This window comes from Manis pentadactyla, chromosome 14 (assembly GCF_030020395.1).
Source record: "Manis pentadactyla isolate mManPen7 chromosome 14, mManPen7.hap1, whole genome shotgun sequence".
Lineage (NCBI taxonomy): Eukaryota > Metazoa > Chordata > Mammalia > Pholidota > Manidae > Manis > Manis pentadactyla.
In genome coordinates this window covers 4,025,296-4,045,742 of record NC_080032.1, presented here as the reverse complement: position 1 = coordinate 4,045,742, position 20,447 = coordinate 4,025,296, and the positions used below count along the sequence as shown (strand labels likewise).

The 20,447-nt window shown below is 57.9% G+C and overlaps 3 protein-coding genes and 1 long non-coding RNA gene across 8 annotated transcripts in view; 3 read left to right on the top strand and 1 right to left on the bottom strand.

The window, feature by feature from the left end:
- Window positions 1-16,281, top strand: part of LOC130680727 (RIMS-binding protein 3C-like) — a 245,384-nt gene extending 229,103 nt beyond the window's left edge. The window contains 2 exon segments of the mRNA XM_057491953.1: window positions 15,550-15,615; window positions 16,209-16,281. Of these exon segments, the coding sequence (XP_057347936.1) occupies window positions 15,550-15,555 (6 nt within the window). The 3' untranslated portion in view covers window positions 15,556-15,615; window positions 16,209-16,281.
- On the top strand, window positions 5,818-19,971 carry AIFM3 (apoptosis inducing factor mitochondria associated 3). Of its 5 annotated transcripts, none has more exons than XM_057491958.1 (23): window positions 5,818-5,890; window positions 7,337-7,463; window positions 7,891-7,953; window positions 8,425-8,579; window positions 12,529-12,742; window positions 12,981-13,090; window positions 13,340-13,449; window positions 13,542-13,586; window positions 13,837-13,933; window positions 14,010-14,122; window positions 14,205-14,291; window positions 14,745-14,836; window positions 14,942-15,072; window positions 15,177-15,292; window positions 15,386-15,457; window positions 15,552-15,615; window positions 16,209-16,285; window positions 16,381-16,498; window positions 17,756-17,854; window positions 18,003-18,078; window positions 18,608-18,712; window positions 19,355-19,375; window positions 19,601-19,971. In XM_057491958.1, exons 4-23 carry the CDS (start codon window positions 8,549-8,551, stop codon window positions 19,638-19,640), a joined length of 1,818 nt encoding a protein of 605 aa, XP_057347941.1. In that variant the 5' UTR covers window positions 5,818-5,890; window positions 7,337-7,463; window positions 7,891-7,953; window positions 8,425-8,548; the 3' UTR covers window positions 19,641-19,971. The 5 variants fall into 5 exon arrangements, with proteins under 5 accessions (XP_057347941.1, XP_057347944.1, XP_057347942.1 ...); XM_057491961.1 differs by having other exon boundaries at window positions 5,824-5,890; window positions 7,805-7,953; XM_057491959.1 differs by lacking the exon at window positions 5,818-5,890 and adding an exon at window positions 7,085-7,104 and having other exon boundaries at window positions 7,717-7,953.
- LZTR1 (leucine zipper like post translational regulator 1) overlaps window positions 18,098-20,447 on the top strand; it is an 18,218-nt gene continuing 15,868 nt past the window's right edge. Inside the window, exon 1 of the mRNA XM_057491956.1 lies at window positions 18,098-18,235. The gene's annotated coding sequence lies outside the window, so the exon portion shown is untranslated. The remainder of the gene's footprint in view (window positions 18,236-20,447) is intronic.
- LOC130680739 (uncharacterized) lies at window positions 19,712-20,280 on the bottom strand. Its single transcript, XR_008993791.1, has 2 exons — window positions 20,148-20,280; window positions 19,712-19,923 (listed from the first exon to the last, which is right to left on the bottom strand). It is a non-coding gene; the product is annotated as an uncharacterized LOC130680739 (long non-coding RNA).

Sequence of the window (20,447 nt, the reverse complement as noted above, 5' to 3'; positions counted from 1 at the left end):
TAAGCCTCCATGTGTTTGTGAGCCTTCTTGCTTTCTTTGTACAATTTATTTCTAGTTTTATACCTTTGTGGTCTGAAAAGTTGGTTGGTAGAATTTCAGTGTTTTTGAATTTACTGAGGCTCTTTTTGTGGCCTAGTATGTGGTCTATTCTGGAGAATGTTCCATGTGCACTTGAGAAGAATGTGTATCCTGTTGCTTTTGGGTGTAGAGTTCTATAGATGTCTTTTAGGTCCATTGTTCTAGTGTGCTGTTCAGTGCCTCTGTGTCCTTACTTATTTTCTGTCTGGTGGATCTGTCCTTTGGAGTGAATGGTGTGTTGAAGTCTCCTAAAATGAATGCATTGCATTCTATTTCCTCCTTTAGTTCTGTTAGTATTTGTTTCACATATTCTGGTGCTCCTGTGTTGGGTGCATATATATTTATAATGGTTATATCCTCTTGTTGGACTGAGCCCTTTATCATTATGTAATGTCCTTCTTTATCTCTTGTTACTTTCTTTGTTTTGAAGTCTATTTTGTCTGATACTATACGACAACACCTGCTTTTTTCTCCCTATTGTTTGCATGAAATATATTTTTCTATACCTTCACTTTTAGTCTGTGCATGTCTTTGGGTTTAAGGTGAATCTCTTGTAAGCAGCATATAGATGGGTCTTGCTTTTTTATCCATTCTGTTACTCTGTGTCTTTTGATTGGTGCATTCAACCCATTAACATTTAGGGTGACTATTGAAAGATATGTACTTATTGCCATTGCAGGCTTTAGATTCTTGGTTACTTTCCTTACTATCAAAGAGTCTAACTTAACTCAGTATGCTATTACAAACACAATCTAAAGGTTCTTTTCTATTTCTCCTCCTTTTTCTTCCTCCTTCATTCTTTATATATTAGGTATCAAATTCTGTACTTTTTGTCTATCCCTTGATTGACTTTGAGGATAGTTAATTTAATTTTGCATATGCTTCATTATTAGCTGTTCTACTTTCTTTACTGTGGTTATTACCTCTGGTGACAGCTGTTCAACCTTAGGAACACTTCCATCTATAGCAGTCCCTCCAAAATAGACTGTAGAGATGGTTTGTGGGAGGTAAATTCTCTCAGCTTTTGCTTATCTGGAAATTGTTTAATCCCTCCTTCAAATTTAAATAATAATCTTGCCAGATAAAGTAATCTTGGTTCCAGGCCCTTCTGCTTCATGGCATTAAATACATCATGCCACTCCCTTCTGGCCTGTAAGGTTTCTGCTGAGAAGTCTGATGTTAGCCTGATGGGTCCTTTGTATGTGATCTTATTTCTGCCTCTGGCTGCTTTTAACAGTCTGTCCTTATCCTTGATCTTTGCCATTTTAATTACTGTGTGTCTTGGTGTTGTCTTCCTTGGGTCCCTTGTGTTGGGAGATCTGTGGATCTCCATGGCCTGAGAGACTATCTCCTTCCCCAGATTGGGGAAGTTTTCAGCAACTACCTCCTCAAAGACACTTTCAATCCCTTTCTCTCTCTTCTTCTTCTTCTGGTATCCCTGTAATGCGAATATTGTTCCGCTTGGATTGGTCACACAGTTCTCTCAATATTCTTTCATTTTTAGAGATCCTTTTTTCTCTCTGTGCCTCAGCTTCTTTGTATTCTCTTCTCTAGTTTCTATTTCATTTATCATCTCCTCCACCGTATCCAACCTGCTTTTAATACCCTCCATCGTGCTCTTCAGCGATTGGATCTCCGACCTGAATTCATTCCTGAGTGCTTGGATGTCTTTCTGTACCTCCATTAGCATGTTGATGATTTTTATTTTGAACTCCCTTTCAGGAAGAGTCACGAGGTCCATATCATTTAAATCTTTCTCGGGAGTTGTATTAACAATTTTACTCTGGACAAGGTTCCTTTGGCGTTTCATGTTTGTATATGGCGCCCTCTAATGTCCAGAAGCTCTATTCTGGAGCTGCTGAGCCCCTGAGGCAATGTCGGGGGGTGCAGGGGAGCGGTACTGCTGCCTGGAGGGAGAGGAAAGAGCTGTTCCCCACCTCCCGGCTGCTGTGCCTGTCTCCACTGCCTGAGCCGGTGGGCCGTGCACACAGGTATAAGTTTTTGTCCCAGAGCAGCCGGATATGGATCCCTGCTTTCCACAAGCAGCCGGAATCCCAGTCTCCCCAGGAACTCTGCCTGTATTAACTTTCCAACCCAGTAGTCACGTGAGTCTCATGAAAGCACCATGAAATGTAGGTTTGTGCTCCCAGAGCATATCTCCGGAGCTAGGTATTCGGCAGTCCCAAGCCTTCCACTCCCTCCCTGCTCTGTTTCTCTTCCTCCTGCCGGTGAGCTGGGGTGGGGGAGGGGCTCGGGTCCCGGGAGCCACAGCTCTGGTACGTCACCCCGTTCCCTGAGGTCTGCTCTTTTCTCCAGGTGTGTGCAGTCTGACGCCATCCTCTTTCCTGTTGCTCTCTCAGGATTAGTTGTGCCAATTAAATTTTCTAATTGTATCCAGTTTTAGGAGGAAGCCTCTGTCTCTTCTCTCACACCGCCATCTTTGGTCTATAGTCTTTTTAAATGTTTTCTCCACACAAAGATAGCATAGATTACTTAGCGTTCTTAGCTTGGCTTTATTTCCCTCATCTGTTTTAGAGATTGTTGTGAATCAGCATATTGATTCTGTTCTTTTTCATCACTGTATAGTATTCCACGGTATGGCCTTACCGTCACTCATCTAACAACCTGCTATGGATAGCCATATAGTCCTTTCCAATCTCAGATGCATTAAAATGAGTCGCTCAGAGTGGGATTGCTGGGTCAAAGGCCCTAGGCATTTGCAGTGTTGAGATCTATTGCCAAACTGCCCTCTCTAGGGATTACCTCCATTTATACTTTCACCAACAGTGTATAAGAAAGTATTTATAATGTTTTTGCAAGCTCTGTAGATACTTTATTATGGCTGAACAATATTCCACCCTGTGGCTGAGGCAGCTTGTCTTTGCGGGAGTGGAAGTTGTTGCCAGTCTTTTGGTGATAGAACATCCTCAGGCATAAGGAAGGCCCACAGGGGCAGGGCCCACCTTCCAGTCCTTGCCCCAGTCATCTCCTGACCTCCTGCCCCCTTCTGTTGCAGTGGCAGGCCTAGTTGCTGCTATGTTTTTTCCCTAAAGATGCATGTGATGTAAACCGCTCCCCCAGCTCCTTGGCATGACATACCTCCCTGCCATGCCCCTGCCAGAGCGCAGCACTGAAGCCAGCCTCTACTGGCACATTCTGAATTCCCTGAAATGGCCATCTTACCTCCTTGCCTTTGCTCCCCACACATTCCTTCTGCTGGATGCCCTTCTTCTCTCTGGTGAACTCCTAAGGGTCTGCCTGTGAACTCCTGCCATGTCCTGGTCAAGCCCTCCTGACTTATCCCTCCCTCCTCAAGGACTGGCCGGACTGGTAACCCCAGAGCCTCGGAACAGGACGGTGCTCTCAGTAAGCCCGCAACTTAGGGAGGGCCAAGGCTGGGCGGGAGAAGTCGGCGGGAGCTGGAGCTGGCCTCTGAAGAGCCAGAGAGCCCCAGGGAACCTAGAGGGTGCTGGGGACATGGTGTCAGACGGTGCAGACCTGGGCTTGGGGGGAGGCTGATCTGTAGTAGCCAGACCAAGCCAGGGAGTCAGGGGTGAGGCTGCTGGCTGAGGCTTGGCCCAGGTTCCCCAGTCTTGGAGCCCCCCAACCACGTGAATGAATAAATCACAGTGTTGCTGTGGGCACCATCTTGCCCCATAACACAGGAGGCTTCAGCTCAGTTGGCTGAGCTGTATCAGCCCCGCAATATTTCGTGGGGATAAGCTGATTAAACTGACTTTCCTTCATCTGGAAATCCACCTAAGTTTCTCAGGGAAGATTCCCCTACTCTCAACCCCTGCCTTCAGAACCCCAAAGTTCAGGGAGGGGCCTGCTGACCATCAGACTGGCCTCCAGGGGGCGCCAGTGTCAATCCGAACATTGACATTGTGGGCTGCTCCATTTTTTTACTTAAAAAAGGACCCCCAGGCTTGGAGACCCTAGGCTGAGGGCAGTGGGGGCAGGGAGGGTAGATATAAGGAGGACAAGGACAGGCTTGTTTCATGGTTGGGGTGCTCCAGGGCTGGGAGCCCAGGGATCATCTCCTGTCACTGGCTTCTCAGACCTAGGCGAACCCTTCCCTACCTCTGTGCTGTCTGCTGGCTGTCTGGGACTCTCAGCTGCTCCAGGTCTCCTCACTACATCTCAACCTGGGGCTCAATTGTCTTCTTTGCTGTCACCCCATTGGGTATTGTCAAGGCAGCTGGGTGGGTGCCGAGTCATCTGGGGGCAAGATCAGGACCTCAGGCTGCCCAAGTCTAGAGACCTCCTGAATCTGCCTGGATGCTCTGGCCCCTGTGCACCACACCCAGGTCTGAGGGCCCTCTGCGAGGCTGCACTGCTAGCCTACCTTCAGTTTCAGCTTTTGCCCTGTGGGGACCTTGCAATTCGGGCCCCATGGTGAGGCAGCCATAGCCTTGAGCCCAATTCCCAGAGCCAAGGGTGCCGCCACGGACTCCCTGGTGGCAGGGTTGCGTTTGCCCTGTGTCAGGACATCTTGCCAGGTTGTTGGCCTCCTTGCAGCCTCCTCCCTAACCTGTACCCACCCCCCAACCTCAGCTCTGACACCCCAAGCTTAGCAGTCCCCACTGTACATTCTGAGTACATTCTGTGTCCCAGGCCTGGTCCTGTACCTGTCATGGTGTCCTGAGGCAGCCCCAGCAAAAGGGCACATGCAGGACTTGAACACTGTACTGGAGACCCTGGGGCCTTGGCTGAGCCTGGCAGGCCTTCCTCCTCCCACTTCCACCCCCTCCAGTTGTACACCCAGCTCAGCCTAGTCAGCCCGCTAGGATCATGGCTCTGCCACCCACCATCTGTGTGGCCTAGATGAGTCCCTAACCTCTCTGAACCCATTTCCCCATCTGTGAACTAGAGATGATACAAAGAAACCCTCCCTGCTCAGGCTGCTGCGATGATTAAAGGCATAATACGTGCATGTGAAGCCATCCTTGCAGGAGGACAGCAGGCCCAGAAAGGGAAGAACTGTCAAAAAGAGGACCTAATACAAGTCGCCAAAGAAGCAATAACAGGACCCAGAGTAGGAGGTGTGACAGTCCCTTCCCAGGATTGCATCATTTCGAATTCCAGTTTGCTGGAGGGACAAGCTCTACCTAGCCACACGTAAAGATCCAGACAGTCAGCAAGATTTTCAGGGCCTGGTCAAGTCAGTGCAGGGAGGCTGGTCAGGGAGGGCCTCCTGGAGGAGGGGACACAACACAACAGGGTGTACCATAATTTATGGGACTCCGTAAGTTTTCCCGGTATAATGACAGGTGGAGAAGATAAAATGTAATATACTTGAAAATAGACCTTATGTGTGAGGAGAGGGGAGGGAGGGCACTTGGAGACCTGGGAGACTGAACCCCCAAAGCAAGTCAAGGTATCTCTGGGGAGGGCGGTCCAGAGTGATTTGGATTTTCTTTCATGGGGCGATTTTTATGAGTTATTCAACTTCCCCACGAGGCCCATGGATGATTTATAAGACTTAGGGAAGAAATTCAGACCTGGTGCAGGCCCGGCAGGGAGTCCCTTGGGAGTCGAGTGGATCCCCGGAGACCCAGACTCCGCCACTGAAGGCGTTCACAGACAAAAGGGCCCGACTGCCTGCCCGACCCCACTGCCCGCTCTCTGGTGGAAGGCGGCAGCCGGGCGCCTGACCCCGGGCCACCCCCACCTGCACGGCCCGGCGGGAGGCGCTGCTCCCTCCCGGCCGCAGTGTCGCCGCAGCGCCGGCCCCGCCCCCGCTCCACCCCCTGCCCCCCGCGGCCGCGGCCCCGAGCGGCTCCAGAGCGGAGGCCCGCGCAGAGCCCAGGTGAGCATCCGCCTCGGGGATCCCGGCCCCCGCGACCCCGGCGCCGATCCCTCCATCCTGGCTCGGCCCCTGGGAGGGAGCCGGCCCCGCCGCCTCGGCTCTCCGGGCCAGCGCGCGCACGCGGGGGCCTGGCCCGGGGCTGGTGCACTGGGGGCTGGGGTCGGCACCCTCCGGGAGCGAGGCAGGCTGGGGGCCGGAGCGCCCCTCGTCCTCTCCCCTCCGCCGCCGGCCCCCCCGCTCGCCGCGGGGCCCCACTGCGTGCCAGCCCCCTTCCAGGGCCGCGGGGCTGCCGGGGGGACCTGGAGAGCGGGAAGGCGGCGGAAAGGGCGTCCCAGGTAGAGGGAGCCGCACGTGCAAACCCAGGGAGAGTGCGCAGAGCGCTGCGCCGCGGCCCGGGAGGGGAGGAGGGGGCGGGGAGCCCCCAAACTTGGCTGCCGGGCAGAGGAGTCAGAAGCCCTTCTGAGGAGGCTGGGAGCCCCTGAGGATCCAGCTGGGCAGCAGCCTCCCCACCCGCCCCGTGGGTGCGGGGAGGGCCCGCGGGATCTTCAGTGAAGAGCAGGACCCGAGGGAGGGGGCTGGTCTAGGGGGGTAGCGGGGGAGGCTCTTGGGCCCAGCCTGTCCCGCGCCGTGGGGCAGGGCGCTGTGGGCTGTCGGTCACGCGCACACTCCGAGCTGAGCCGGGAGTTAGCGCTTCCACGCTGTGCTGTCTTTCCAGCATAGGGCAGCTTGTGGGCAAAGGAGGGCACTCCGCAAAATCTTGTGGGCCCCTTCCTCTGTGCCACTAGCAAGGACCTCTGCCTTTGAGTGAGGGTGTCCAGGCCTGCAGGAGGCACGAAGGCGCAAGCCAGCCTGCACACAGTAGGCCTGGAGAAGTTTCAGCCCCCAGCAAGTGTTTCCAGGCCCAAGGCCCCAGAGGATCTAGACACCTGGGCACCTGGGAAGGGAGGAAATAGCCCAGACAGGCATTGGGTGGCAAGCTGAGGTCCCACCTTTCCTGGGATCTGTGGCCTAGCAGGTGAAGCCTGAGGCTGGGCTAGTAGGAGGAGGGCAGGGCTGAGCCAGAGGTGAAGCCAGGCTCTGGGGAGGCGCCCCACATGCCCAGGGAGGTTTTACAGGCCTGCCTTGGCGGTGACAAGTCAGGGAAAAGGCATGGGTGTGCCCAGGGGCCTCTGGGTGCTGCCAACTCCTGGACCGTAATGGGTGCTCTAGGGCAGGTAAGATCAGGTGTCAGGCAGTGAACAGTCATTCTCCAGCCTTCCTCTCCTAACTTCTTGGCCTCCTGGCTCCCAGGCAGCCACCCAGGGGTCTGGGATCTGGGCCAGACCATGTAGGCCCCAGCCCTACCCTGAGTTAGGCTTCAGGAAGAACTTCCAAGCAGAATAGAGGGGAGGACAGTGGGATGGACTGTGGTGAGGTCAGCTGTAAACAGGGCAACTATTGTCCCAGGCCTTCCAAAGTCCACCCTTATACGCTGTATCTTCCGGAAGGCCCACCCCGTGGCCTTGAGAGCACCTTGGCTGCAGGGAGCTCTTTGTTGACCCGGCAATTCCTTCTCCAGCCTGGTAGCTGGCAGGTAATATGGGGGCTTCCTGGGACTTGGCCTATCTTGGAACTAACATGGGAGGAGGGTGGGAGGCCACCTAGATGCCCCTACCTGCTGCTTGACCTTGGCAAGCCCTTGACCCCTCAGTTTCTCTATCTGCTCTTGGGCATGACCTCAGTGCCATAGGCCTGGTGAGCTTTTGTGAAAAGCAGGGGGTTGGGCGGTGGGAGCTCGTGGCTGCTGGGCATGGGCTGTGTGCCCGCCTTTCCCCCAACCCCATCAGGCCTGGGCTGGCCGCCCACTTCTGTTCACCATGGAGCTGGGTTTCCTTGGGGACCAGTGGACTGGCTGGCTTCGCCCCCCACCACCAGCTCCTCCTGGCCACAGCACGCTGGGAGGAGGGGTGGAGGCTGGGAAGCCTCCTGGACCCCTGCCCCCCCGGGGCCCTGCCTTCCAGGACTAGGAGGCCTCAGTCCACTGCTGGGCTGGGAGCAAAAAGCAGTGGTTGTCCTTGGAGCAGGTGGGTATCCAGCGACTGCCAGCCAGCGTCAGGGCCCCGGGAAAAGGAAATGTCACCCCCATTGCAGGAAGGAGCAGCCTGAGGACCGGGAGGCCTCTGATCTGCTCAAGGTGACCTGGGGCTTGACCCCAGGCATGGTGGCCTCCCCAGAGATTGGAGGGTCCCAGGGCTCCTAGGCTGTAGGATTTTAAGGGGGCAGCAGAAACCAGGGAGGATTTCCTAGACAAGGCAGCCATGGGGCTGGGGATGGGACAGAGGGCTCCCCCGACAGTGGGCACAGCCCAGGTATGGGGGGCGGTGACATGCTGAGCTTGCAGGGCCTCAAAGGGGGCGTGTCCAGGGTCCCCTGCACAGAGCAGTTCCCAGCTCAGGTCTGGGCCTCTTGCAGAGGTCCCCCCGCCAATCTATCTGTGTCTCTACCCACACCCCCTTCAAAGCCCTGGTCCCTACAGACATCCCCTCTGTCCCCAGAAAGTCCTGGAGGCAGCTCCAGCGCCTCAATAGGCCGAGAGGGGTCCAACCCCACGAGGGACACCCTGAGCCCCTACAACCCACCGTCTGTGTACCTGCCCCCCTCCATCTGCGGCCGCTCGCCATGGGCGGGTGCTTCTCCAAGCCCAAGCCAGGTACCTCCTCCCCCCTCTGGCCTCCCCGCCCCCTCCTTCCTTCCTCCTGCCCCCTCCTCCTCCTCCTCCTCCCTTTCCCCCCCTGCCTCCAAAGTAGGTCAGGCTGGGCGTCAGGCTCCACATGTTAATTCACTGCAGACAGGAGGGGGTTGGGGGCCTGGAACCTTGCTCCTGCCCCCCTCCACTGGGTGCCCTTATTTGGGACTTGGGGTGCTTGTGGTGGGAGTCGCAGCTGAATCTTTGAAAGGGGAGGGTAGGGTTCCTCCTGCTGCAGGGTGGGGGAGGGGAGCAGTGTCCCCTAAGGCTGGGGTGGGGGGTCTCTGGGGACACCTCGGCCACTTTGTGACCCCAGACGTGCAAGTTACCTCTCTGAGCCTCCGTTTTCCTCTCTACAAAATAAGCCTGATCTCTCAAAGTTGCTGTGGGGGTGAAGGGGACGGGTCCTGGCGGCCTCCGCCCCTCCTGACCCCATGTGACCTTGGGCCTCTTAGCCTTTCTAGGGGGGCTCACTGCTCCACTTGCACAGGAAATCCCACCAGCCCGGCCCAAGCAGCTGCAGCCCAGGGTGGGGGCCTCCCAGGGTACTGGGGCAGGTCTAGGTCCCCTCTCCATGGAGAACCCCGTCAGGCTGTCTCAGCCCCCACTTCTCCTCTTCCCTCCTCACAACGCCCAGGAAGGCAAGGGTCCGCAGGCCTGTCACAGAGCAGGACACCAAGGCCAGGGAGGCCTCCCTAGTGCCTGGCCAGTGCCCCCAGCTCCCCTCAGCTCCCCTTACCTGATACCCATCGGCTCCATTACCTTGGATCCTGTGAACCTTTTCTCCTCTTCTTGGGTCTGAGGGAGATCACGGGGGCCAGAGGAGACCTGCAGTGCCCCACCAGACCGAGGGCCCGCCTGCGCCTGCCCCAGGAGAAGCTCTCCCTCCCCCCACTCTGGGCTGCGGGCACTAGCCCTGGGCCCGGCCCTCCACGCTCCCTGCCTCTGCGTGTAGCTTGGGCAGATGCTGTCTACTGTCTTGACCTCAGCCTTCCTCCATCAGAAGTGGACAGAAGGAAGCCAGCTGGCCCCACACTGGGCTCCTGAAGGACAGTTGGGCAGGCGAGAGATACTGGGCAGAAAATTCTACCTGTGGCTTTTTTTAAAGGAACCCAGTGCAGTGGCTTGCCTGAGAGCTCTCGCCCCAGGATCCTGGTTCCAGGACTGGCCACTTACCACTCCAGAGGCACTGCTAAGAACTTGGGCTCTTGAGCTGAAATCTAACATGGTTTCTTCTTGCCTGTGTAGCCTTAGACAAGTGACTTCACCTCTCTGAGCCTCTGTGTTCCCATGTGTAAGATGGGGTTAGTAACTGTGCAGTCTGCTCTGCCTTGCATAGGGCCCAGCACACAGCAGGCACATGTAATGGTTGCAAAATGCTCCCTGCTGCTACGATTTCCCTGTGAGTCTGTGGCAGGCGGGCAGGACTTTGGGCCCTAGACATTCACACTGGGCAGATCAGAGGTAAAGCTCAGGGAATTTCAGGGTGTGTTTGGAACATGAGAATTCAGCTGGGGCCTGCAGGGGCCATAGGGAGACCAGAGCAACCAGAATATCTTGGTGCAAATTCTTCACTTTCTAGCTTACTTGACTCTGGCTTGGAGCACGTCAGCACACACTTCCTGAGCTCCCTGTGTATTCCTCATGCTCTGGTGGCTGTATTCCTGATAGGAAGTGTTCTGGGCCAGACCCTTGCTAAGTTCAGAATTAGGAGAAAGGGCAGCTCTCTTGGCATCTGGTCACCTGCCTTTTACAGGCCCCAAGTGCTACCTACAGGCTTTCCCTCTTTGCCATGGCCGCCAGGAGGCTCAGAACTAACCAATAAAACACTAGTCCCTGACTTCCTCTATTTGAGCTTCTAATCTGGGTTATTATCCCAGATATTATCTCCTTCCACATTCACTACCACTAAAGAGGTGGGCACTTTCCCACTGCTTTATAATGAAGGCACCTGAGGCCCAAAGGGGCTCAAGCAGGGGCCTACAAATCAGTCCCTACCAGAGGACAAGGACATCCCTGATCCAGCAGGGGCACACTTAGGGTCTGGCTCAAGTTCAAACAGGGCCTGCAAAACTGAGTGCAGCTCAATCCCGCTGGTGAATCAGGGTGATGGGAATCCAGGGTTTGTGATTGTGTATTTGTAACTTTCCTATAGGTTGGGAAAAGAAGTGTACACAACGTATTTTCAACTTCTTAAAATATAGTTATTCTCACCAGTCTGAGAATCCTTCATCACTTACCAATGGCTAGTTTTTCAGTGTCTTCATGTGCAGGGGTCTGGGGCCTGGGGTGTGAACCCCACCCTGGAGGGGGGTGCATAGGGCCTGCACATAGAGGGTGCAGGACCCACCTCCCAGCTTCCAACCAGAAGACCCTCTCCTAGAGCACCCATGGGGCCTACTCTAGTGGGGAGTTAGCTAGAGATTGTCATTCTCTCTATTCTTTTCCACATTTTCCAAATTCCCTACGGTGTGCTTGGGGTATTTTTCTAATTAGAAGGGAACAATAAACAGAATTTTTAGCAGTGATAATCCGGCCTCCTGGGCTGCTGCTGCAGGGAAGGTGACTGAGTGATGGAAGCTAAGCCCCTGGCACAGCATGGGCCCGCTTAGGGTACCTCTCCCAGCTTTGCCTCTCATTCCCTCCACCTCAGGCCTGACACTCCAGAAACAAAGGACGGAGAGTCACACCCCCGGGTCTTTGTCTGTGCAGTTCCCTGGGCCCAGGTGGCTGCCCCTCCCGGGCCTGGCTCCTTCCTGCCCACCCACCCAGACACAGATCACATGTTGCCAGCCCTCACGTGCTCCCTCACGCTGTGCTAATTCTCCACCCTGGCCTGGCCTGGCCTGGGAGCCTGGGAGGGCAGGCCCCCAGCCCCTTATCCTCACATGCTGGCCTGGCAGGGGGCAGGGAGGAAGGTTCACTCTGTGACCCAAGCTGGGCAGGAAGGGCGCCGAGCACACCACCATGCTGGATGTCTGCTGTATCAGGTGGGGATTTTCGGGTGGGGTGCATTTTTCCCTGCATTTTCCTCACTCTGTGTAATGGTGTTAGAATGTTTACAAAAGAATTAAAAAGAAAAATACAATGGATGCAGCTGACACCAGCTATGAAAGCTGTAGAGAGGAAGGCTGGCAGGGGCCCAGGTAACAGCCAGGCCAGGCTGTTTTCATCCTCCACCTCCTTCCAGAAGGCTCCAAGCTGTCTGCTGATGCAGTCAAACTGGAAGCCATTAAGTCCAGGTTGGTGGCAGGAAGGGGCGGGAAGATCTCTGCTCACCCACAGAGCAGAATCATCTCTCGTCCCGGGATTCTGAGCCACCCAAGTGGCTGTGGGCCCCTTCTTGACCTCCTTTGGATCTCAGATGCCTTCACTATAAAACAGAGTAACACCTACCTCTTCGGTAGTGGTTAATACTGGAGGAATTAATGTACATAACCTAGATTAGAAGTTGGGTCGTAGTGGTTTGTTGGTTAGCTCCAAGCCTCCTGGCAGCCACGGCAAAGAGGGAAAGCCTGTACGTAACACCTGTGGCCTGTGGAAGGCCTAATGAATTGCCAGAATCAGAGCAAAACTCAGGGCACCAAGGGCCTTTCCTCCACATTGATTCCTGGAGAAAGGGCAGCTTCAAGGTTGACGGAGCTTCGTTTGTTCACCCCTCCGTAATTTTGTTACCGAAAAAGATAACCTTCAGAAATTAATTTAAGGTGACCCAGCATGCCCCCTGCCCCAACCACCCCAGCTTCCTCTTGCTAATTTTAAGGATCTTTCAGGTGGTGCAGCTGGCTTTCTGGAGAGATGGAGGTGCAGGGGAGAGCCCAGACTCAGAGGGGCCACCCCACCCCGAGCTTGTGGGGTGGGCGAGGAGGTGGGCCGAGCTGGGGGCTCACAGCGCTGCCCTGCCTGCCCACAGTGGAACTCAAGATCGAGGTGGTGCTGCCGGAGAAGGAGCGGGGCAAGGATGAGCTGTCAGCCAGTGGGAAGGGCAGCCCCCGGGCCTACCAGGGCAACGGCACAGCCCGCCACTTCCATGCTGAGGAGCGCCTGCCCGCCCCTCATCCCTACCCTGGAGCGCAGGACTGTGTGGAGGCTGCCATCTGCCATGTCAAGGACCTTGAGAATGGCCAGTGGGTGCTGGGCCTGGGAGGGGGTCAGAGGGCCTGAGGTGGGAGGGCACAAGATGGAGGCTATGGTTGGGGGAGGTCACAAAGCCCAGAAGGGGCCCTTGGCCAGCGCCCACCCCAGCCACTGCCTTGTGGCTTCTGCTGGTCTCGGCCTGCTCCCCAGAAGGCTGGACTCCAGGAGGAGGTGCCAGGAGGTGGTGCCTGGCGTCTGGCCTGACCCCTGAGTGCAGCTCCTCCTTAGGATGCGGGAAGTAGAGCTGGGCTGGGGGAAGGTGTTGCTGGTCAAGGACAACGGGGAGTTCCACGCCCTGGGCCACAAGTGTCCACACTATGGTGCACCTCTGGTAAAAGGTGAGCTGTCCTGGTGCACACGGGAGGTGGACGTGGGTGCCCCTGAAGGGGCCTTGACTGGGGCACCATCACAAGGGGACTGCTCACACCTGAGCCCCACCAGGCCCCATGCCAGCCTGGCTCCTTCCTGGGCCCTTATCTATTAGTGGGGTCTCCTGGGCTCTGGGGAAAGGCCTGTAGGTACTGGGACACAGGGATCCTTGGGGAGGAGTTCTTGCTGGTGGTCCTGGCCCAGCACTGCCTCCCCAGGTGTGCTGTCCCGCGGCCGGGTGCGCTGCCCCTGGCATGGCGCCTGCTTCAACATCAGCACTGGGGACCTGGAGGACTTCCCTGGCTTGGACAGTCTGCACAAGTTCCAGGTGGGGCGGGGTGTGCAGTGGGGTGGGAGCCTGGGGGTGCAGGCAGGGGCCAGAGCACCCCCAGGCTGCTGCTAAGGAACTAGCCCTTACAGGTGAAGATTGAGAAGGAGAAGGTGTACGTCCGGGCCAGCAAGCAGGTGAGGGGGTGGCTTGGGGCTCAGGCAAAAGGGAGAAGCAAGGAGGGCATGTTGGCCCAGGGATCAGCATGTGCAAAGGCCCTGAGGTGGGAGCAACTGCAACATGTGTGGCTGGGGAGCACAGTGAAGGGCTGCACAGAGGGGATGAGGTTGGACTGGAACAGCAGGACCTGGCCTGCTGGGATGATGGCATAGGAAGATGGTCATCACCCCAGATCCCAGCTTCCCCCAACTCCCTGGCCACCCCCAGGCCTTGCAGCTGCAACGAAGGACCAAGATGATGGCCAAGTGTATCTCTCCAAGCGCTGGCCACAGCGGCAGCACTAATGTGCTCATTGTGGGCGCAGGTTGGTGGTGGGGTCAGGAGGGATAGGGTGGGATTAGGGCAGAGGGGGTCCCTGACTCACATTCCCCTCCCCTCAGGTGCAGCTGGCTTGGTGTGTGCGGAGACGCTGCGGCAGGAGGGCTTCTCGGACAGGATCGTCTTGTGCACACTGGACCGGCACCTCCCCTACGACCGGCCCAAGCTCAGCAAGGTGGGAGGTGGGGATCCTCTGTCGTGGAATGCGACAGTGCCACCTGGCCCCACCTCAGGATGGCTGTCTCCCTCTCCCGCAGTCCCTGGATGCACAGCCTGAGCAGCTGGCCTTGAGGCCCAAGGAGTTCTTCCGAGTCTGTGGCGTCGAGGTCCTCACCGAGGCCCAGGTGCGGGGCCGAGGCTGGGGAACAGGCCTGGGGAGAGGGCTCAGCAGGAACCGAGGAGGGTGTAGGGCCGTGTGAGCCCGGGGAGGGGCAGGCCGTGCTCTGCCCTCCTGGCCTGGCTGCCCAGGTCCCTGGGGCTGCTCCAGGCCTGGGGGCAGCCCTGGATGAGCTTCCTGGTGGGGACATGCAGAGTCCCAGTGAGTGGGGGCATGGTCTGTGTGTCCGGGCCAGGGCAGGAGTGCTGGCGAGCCTTGCGACCGCAGGGAGGGAGTTGAGGGGAAGGTGAACTCTGAACAGGGTGAGGAGGAGCTGCCAGGTGAGGGAGGAAAGAGTGCCCAGGGGAAGGAATGGCCCCTGGGGGGTGGCCCGGAGAAGCTGGCTGGGCTCTGGGGGACTGGGTGGCCAGACCCAGCTCCATGCCCAGGCCCGTGGTCTTCCTGGCGGCGGGGGCTGCAGGTGGTCACGGTGGACATGAGAAACAAGAAGGTCGTGTTCAAGGACGGCTTCAAGCTGGAGTACAGCAAGCTGCTGCTGGCACCGGGGAGCAGGTGGGAGGGGATCTCCCCCACCCCGTTTACACTGGGCAGGACATCAGCCAGGATGGGAGGGCTTGGGGTGCCAGGAGCCCCTCACTGACACTGGCCACGTCTCAGCCCTAAGACTCTGAGCTGCAAAGGCAAAGAGGTGGAGAACGTGTTCACCATCCGGACACCCGACGACGCCAATCGTGTGGTGAGGCTGGCCCGGGGCCGCAGTGCGGTGATCGTGGGAGCCGGCTTCCTGGGTGAGCAGCTGGGGCAGGGCTTCAGGCCACGGTGGCCAGTCCCAGGGCGCCCCAACCCTGGGAGGTGCAGGGTGCCAGCCCACTGCCCACCACCCTGGCCCCAGGGATGGAGGTGGCTGCCTATCTGGTGGAGAAGGCGCACTCAGTGTCCGTGGTGGAGCTGGAGGAGACACCCTTCAAGCGCTTCCTGGGGGAGCGTGTGGGTCGCGCCCTCATGAAGGTGAGCCCACCCTAGCACCTAGACCCTCTGAACCCTGGGAGCCCAGCTCGGCCCCTGGCTGAGCTCTCATCACCTGCCCACCTGCTCTGACAGATGTTTGAGAACAACCGGGTCAAATTCTACATGCAAACAGAGGTGTTGGAGCTGCGGGCCCAGGAGGGAAAGGTGAGACCTTCTTCCTGGCCCCTGCCACACTTCCGGTCCCCTCCCCACGGTGCCGTGGAGCTGGCCCATCTGTTCACCTGCCCCCTCCCCACAGCTGAAGGAGGTCGTGCTAAAGAGCAGCAAGGTCGTGCGGGCTGACGTCTGTGTTGTGGGCATTGGTGAGTGGGTGGACAGTGGGTGCTAATGAGTAGGACCACTGGAACATGCTTGAGAGTGACCTTGGCCCAGTCCCTTCCCCTCCGAGCCTCAGTTTCCCCGTCTTTAAAATGGGGACCCCCAACTGTATCCACTTCACATGGGGAATGGGCGTAACAGCCTTATCCCAGGCCTGGCATAGAGGGTGCTCCCAATGATCACTGCCCACTAACACTTGATTCCTGTCCTGCGTGTCCTGTGCAGGTGGGGGACACAAGCCTCAGGCTGACCCCTGGTCCACTTGAAGTGCCAGTCTGGGCAGGGACAAAGCTGGGAGGAGGCAGCACAGGGGTTGGGGAGCCATGGCATGTTGACCCGCCACCCCAGCAGGCTTCATGGAGCACTTCTCAGAGGGGATGATGCCTAAGGCCTGATGGGAGGCATGGGCATCTGTGGGCATTCGGGCAGAGGGGACAGGCACATGAAGGCCCTGCAGGCGGGCAGCCCATTGGGTGGCCGTCTGGAGCTGGACCGCTGGACTGCACTGTGGGTCATGGAGGGCACGTAGGCTCCGGGCAGGGGGAGACCAGGGAGCGGAAGGCCCCTCTCCTGTCAGGTGCTGTGCCCGCCACGGGCTTCCTGAGGCAGAGTGGCATCGATCTGGATTCCCGGGGCTTCATCCCAGTCAACAAGGTGGGGCTGGGTGGGGCGGGCAGGGTGCTGGGCTGGGGGCCGGGTGGCGGGTGCAGGCCACCTTGGGATGCAGAGCCCCAACCCTGTCCCCACAGATGATGCAGACTAATGTCCCAGGTGTGTTTGCGGCTGGCGATGCTGTCACCTTCCCCTTGGCCTGGAGGAACAATCGGAAAGTGAATATCCCACACTGGCAGATGGCTCATGCTCAGGGTATGGCAGCCCCATGGCAAGGTCGGGGGCAGGAGGCTGTCCTGGAGTCTCAGCCTCCCCTCTGCCAACCCCTCCGTTGCTGGCCTTGGGTCCTGGTCACTGGGTTAGTCGTTGCAGGCTCTGTGGTGGCCTGTGTGTCCAGCCTTATCAGAGGGATCGAGCCAGCTCAGGGCAAGCCCTGTGGCCCACCTCCAGAGCCCTCCCTCCAGCACCCCGAGGACACCTCATCCAGCCAGGGAAGTGCCCCGGCCCGGCCACCCTTCCACCAGCCTCTCCTGTCCTTTTGTCCTTACAGACACACATTCTGCAGAATCCCTCACCCCCCTGTTCAGGCACCTGGGGAGAGAGAAAGGGATGTAGAAGGACATGGGCCAGCTCCCCACTGAGTGCCTCTGTCTCCAGCGGGCCACTCGACTGGCTCTATGGCTCTGGCTTCATGTAGGCCCCTGGGGCGCTGCCCTCTGGGCCTGGGAGCCTGGACTCAGTGGGGAGCTGCTGTGCGCTCTGAGGAATGCGTCCCCCGCAGCGGGTCACCAGGCCTCTGCAGCCTCCCTCACTGCACACGGCTGGTCTGGGCCCCTAAGCTGCTGGTGACAGCAAGTGAGCTGCCCCGGGGGGGGCACCAGAACCCCTGCCCCTCCCCTGCCCTCTGCCTTCACATTATCTGAGTGTCTACTGCCAGAAACTCCGCTCCGGGTACCAAGTTTCATTTAGGTCCAAGGTCTAAAGTCGGTGCTAGGTTTTAAGGAACCACAGGCCGCTTGTCGTCAGATGGGTATGAGTGAGGTTTAACCAGGAGGTCCAGGGGGTTCTCTCAGACGTCTGGCTAAAGGGTGCAGGGACCTCCTATGAACTGGGACACCACCCTGACGTTCTCTCCGGGGCCCTGGGGAGTGGCCGTCCTGTCTCCTTCCCTGGACACTTGTGTTCCGACCTCCTGCCTCCCGCTTCAGACCTGAGGTGTCGGATTAGCTGTCTGCGAGCACACCTGAGATTGCCAGGCACCCTACAACCCCACGTTTTCGTTCGAATTCTCTAGAGAAGCAATCTAAGTGGCTAGCCTGGAGCCAGGTGTCCCCTCTGCACCAATCAGCTGCAACCCAGGGCGGGCCGCGGGCTGAGCAATGATGACTCTTGACCTCTCCGGAGTTGAGAAGTAGCCCCACAAGGTGGGGGTCAGTCCCCAGAGATGTGGCCAGGCAGTGTAGGGGTTGGTGAGGGCTAGAGCCGGGGCGCTCACCACCTCGGGTCCCGCAGGGCGGGTGGCGGCCCAGAACATGCTGGCGCAGGAGGCGGAGATCAGCACTGTTCCCTACCTGTGGACGGCCATGTTCGGCAAGAGCCTGCGCTACGCGGGTAACGGGGGCCCCGGACGGGGGCGGGGGCCAAGGTGTGGCGAAGATCGTGGGCGGGGCTATGGATGCTCGAGTCACTGGCCGGGGGTGGGGGCGCCGCTCCCCTGCGCCGGGCTCACGTGATCGCCGCCCGCCTGCCCGGCCCGCAGGGTACGGAGAAGGCTTCGACGACGTCATCATCCAGGGGGATCTAGAGGAGCTGAAGTTCGTGGCTTTTTACACCAAGTGAGAACAACGGGTGGAGCGGGGCGCCAGGCAGCGGGAGCTCGGTCGGGAAGGGGACCTCACTCCGGAGAAGCCCTGCTCCAGAGGAGGGGGCGTACCCGAGAGGTGGACCGAGCGGCAAAGGGAGGCAGCTAGGCAGGAGCCGCGGGGCGGAAAGGTGAGGAATGGGGCAGTGATCACGCCAGCTGCCACGCACCGAGGAGGGGTGTTTTAACTTCAGGACACCGAAATGGGTGTGACACCTGCTTTTACACTGAGGAAAGGGAGTGGGGATTCCAGAATGGGAGCCCAGCCCTGGAAACCCCACTGAGGAGGAAGGCTGGAGCCTCCGCGAAGGTCGTGCAAGGACCCCAAAGCCCACTCTGGGCCAAGCCTTAAAAGGCAAAGCCAGGAGGGCTGGGTGCTCAGGGCGTTACTGTTGTCCCGGGTAAGATTCCTCCCTGGACCCCAGGACAGAAGTGCATCAGGGTCTCCAAGAAGAGGGGCTGCTGCTGGGCAGTCCTCAGGCCCAGCCACCCTCTCCCTGCAGAGGCGACGAGGTGATCGCGGTTGCCAGCATGAACTACGATCCAATCGTGTCCAAGGTTGCCGAGGTGCTGGCCTCAGGCCGTGCAATCCGGAAGCGGGAGGTGGAGTGAGTGTGGGCATCGGAGGCCTGGGGGTGGGAAATAAGTCCCCCAAGGGACTGTATCAAGCTACTCACGGTAGCCAGCTGTTCCCACAGCATTCCAGGGCCCTTCCGCCCACTCCTGGTCCCCAGCAGTCTGTGGGGCATCAGGGCTATGGGGTGGTGTGGGGCAAGGGTTGTGGTTTGGGAATACGCTGGTTGTTTGTGTTCTTTTAGATGGGAAAGAGGCTGTATCCCAAGGCAGGACCAGCGCTGTGGGAAGAGTCAAGGCCCACTGCTTGAGCAGGCACCTGCTCCGAGACACCTGGTGTCTCCGAGCACATGGTGGTGCTGAGCCTTGCAGAAACTGGGTGGGAAACTTCAGCTAATGATACCCTTGGAGATGGCCTGCACAGAGATGTAGGGTAGTTGTTCACAGTCTAGGGGACACTGGATACCAGCCATTACCCTCATTTGGTCGTGGTGCCAGTGGGAGTCACCCTGTGAACTCAGCCTACCTACAGAGCTCCCAGGGGCTGACTGGGGAAAGGATGGAGTTCGTGGGATAGGAACAGGTCTCAGGTTAGGAACAACGGAGAACTCAGAGGGGACGTGATGAATGACATGCTCTCTCCCTGGCCTCTGTCTCTCCCTCTTGCCTTCGAAAAGGCTGTTTGTGCTGCACAGCAAGTATGTGGTCCTCTGCTTCCTGTTGACCATTCTGAGCCTTTCCCACCTCAGCCCAGAGCCTGCACCAAACGGTCTACCCCTCCTCTGCCCAAGTACACATCTCTGCTGGGCACCAGGGCCTGGCACACAGCAGCCCCCTGCTGTCCTCAAGGACCAGCTGCTCATGGTGCCCAGTGGGGAACCTGCTCTCTTCTGTCTTGACTCCTCCTTCCCTCATTCTTGCAGGACCGGCGACATGTCCTGGCTCACAGGGAAAGGATCCTGAGCTCGCATGCAGCAGACTTGGGCAGTCATGCTGGGGCACCAGGGACAGAAACCAAGTCCTGGGGGCAGGTGCCAACCTCCACAATTTCCCAGGATTCCCCCAGGGCAAAACCTGAGCCCTCCCAGTGCTTGCTGTGGGTTGCCTGGCTCACCTTCACAGACGCCATTGCTGCCTCCAGGAGTTGCTTCCCCTGCAAGGCCTGGGCTGCTACTGATGGCTGGCAGTGGAGGCGGGACAGGCCTTGCCTTGTCTCCCTGTACTGGGACCAGTCCCCTGTAGGACCCTGCAACACATTAGACATTATCTTAAAATTAAAACGCACACATTTGCAGATCTGTGTGACTTCCACTGTAATTGGGCACACTCATGAGGGAAAAAGCAAAAGACGGGAGACAGGCACAACCGCAGAATGAATGCTCAGTGCCACACTAGGGAAATTTGCGTTATGAGCACCCAGAGGAGGAAGCAAGTGATTCTGCTCCTGGCGTTAGGGAAGGCTTTTCTAACCAGTGTCTTGGATCAGGATTTTGAAGAAGAGGCACTCCAGGTAGAGGGGACAGCACGCGCAAAGGTCTTGAGATGAGAAGTGATTCTTCAGAGGTCAGAGGCAGCTCCCGTTGGCAGTCTGGGGGCATTTGCCCACCTGGGGCTGTAGGACCTGGGTCCTGAGATGGACACCATTCTTCTCAGGCCAGGCAGAGCTTTCTGAATCTCCATTTTGCAGGCTGTGCTATTGACTAGAGTGAGAATCCAGAGAAACTGCGGCTCTGCTAATAAGTGGGAGACAGAATGGAGAGCTTTTGCGGC

Excerpts from the sequence above, each read along its gene's own strand:
- AIFM3 (XM_057491958.1), top strand. The coding sequence starts at position 8,549 with ATGGGCGGGTGCTTCTCCAAGCCCAAGCCAG. Across the intron at positions 15,293-15,385 it reads TGGGTCGCGCCCTCATGAAG|ATGTTTGAGAACAACCGGGT; the intron begins GTGAGCCCACCC and ends CTGCTCTGACAG. Across the intron at positions 16,286-16,380 it reads GCTTCATCCCAGTCAACAAG|ATGATGCAGACTAATGTCCC; the intron begins GTGGGGCTGGGT and ends CTGTCCCCACAG.